Source organism: Emiliania huxleyi, assembly GCF_000372725.1.
Source record: "Emiliania huxleyi CCMP1516 unplaced genomic scaffold EMIHUscaffold_10290, whole genome shotgun sequence".
Lineage (NCBI taxonomy): Eukaryota > Haptophyta > Isochrysidales > Noelaerhabdaceae > Emiliania > Emiliania huxleyi.
This window is the reverse complement of record NW_005202243.1, coordinates 243-1,114: the sequence shown is the minus strand read 5'-3', so window position 1 is coordinate 1,114 and position 872 is coordinate 243. Positions and strand designations below refer to the sequence as shown.

The 872-nt window shown below is 67.3% G+C and overlaps 1 protein-coding gene across 1 annotated transcript; it reads right to left on the bottom strand.

Annotated features, from left to right (window-relative positions):
* Window positions 1-30: 30 nt before the first annotated feature.
* EMIHUDRAFT_260041 (hypothetical protein) lies at window positions 31-525 on the bottom strand (the record flags this gene model as incomplete). The annotated part of the gene is made up of 2 exons (XM_005793149.1): window positions 31-162; window positions 239-525. Coding segments are annotated over 2 exons (419 nt in total), but the record flags the coding sequence as incomplete, so codon positions are not given.
* Between the last annotated feature and the right edge of the window lie 347 nt (window positions 526-872).

The following is an 872-nucleotide window of genomic DNA, read 5'->3' as shown; positions in this document are numbered from 1 at the left end:
GAGTGACCGCAGATGGATGCCGCCGGCGACAGCTTGCCGGGGTACGCGGCCGCCACCACTTCCGGCAGCTCGGCCTTGACGTAGGAGTACATCTGGTAGTGGTCGCGCCACTTGGGCTGCGTGGCGTCCACGTAGAAGCCGGCGCCCGAGCCAAAGTCGTACCTCGCGGCGCGGTGGGCGGCAGTGTGAACGAGCGGGCGGCGGCGGCGGCGCTGCGGGCGGCGTGGCGTGGTCGCACGAGTCGTCCGCGCCGTCAATCTGCACGCCGCGAGGTGAGGTGTCGGGCATGACGACACACAGGCCGAGCTGCGACGCGGCGCGCGCGAAACCGCTCTTCTGGTGGAAGTTCTCGTCGGTGCACGTCAGGCCGGAGAGCCAGTACACCACCGGCACAGGCGCCGCGGCGGCCTGCGGCGGCATGTAGACCGCGAAAGTCATGTCGCACGCGCAGGCGCTCGAGCGATGGGTCAGCCGCTGCAGGAGCCCGCCGAAGACCTTGACGGAGGACTTGACCGTGGCAGCCATTTTGCAAGTGCTCCCGGAGGCGCCGACGGCACGAATTTTTTTGAGCTAGACTTCGTTGTTAATAGGAACAAGCGAAGGCACACACGACATGACGCCAAACACACGATTGCACGCACCGCACCGCATCTCGCACCCGCGCCCGCCGCCCCCCCGACCCCCGCCCCGCCTAAGTGGGAAAGAGACGAGGGGATGGAACAGCCCGAAGGAGGAAGCCCAAACACGTATGGGAGGGTTCAATGATGCGCCACGCTGCCCGGCGTTTCTCACTTTCCGGGACAGCCCCGCCCTTGTGAGGCAGGAAAGTGACGGCTACCCCGTACGCCCTGCGGCCTGCTACTCCCTCGCCG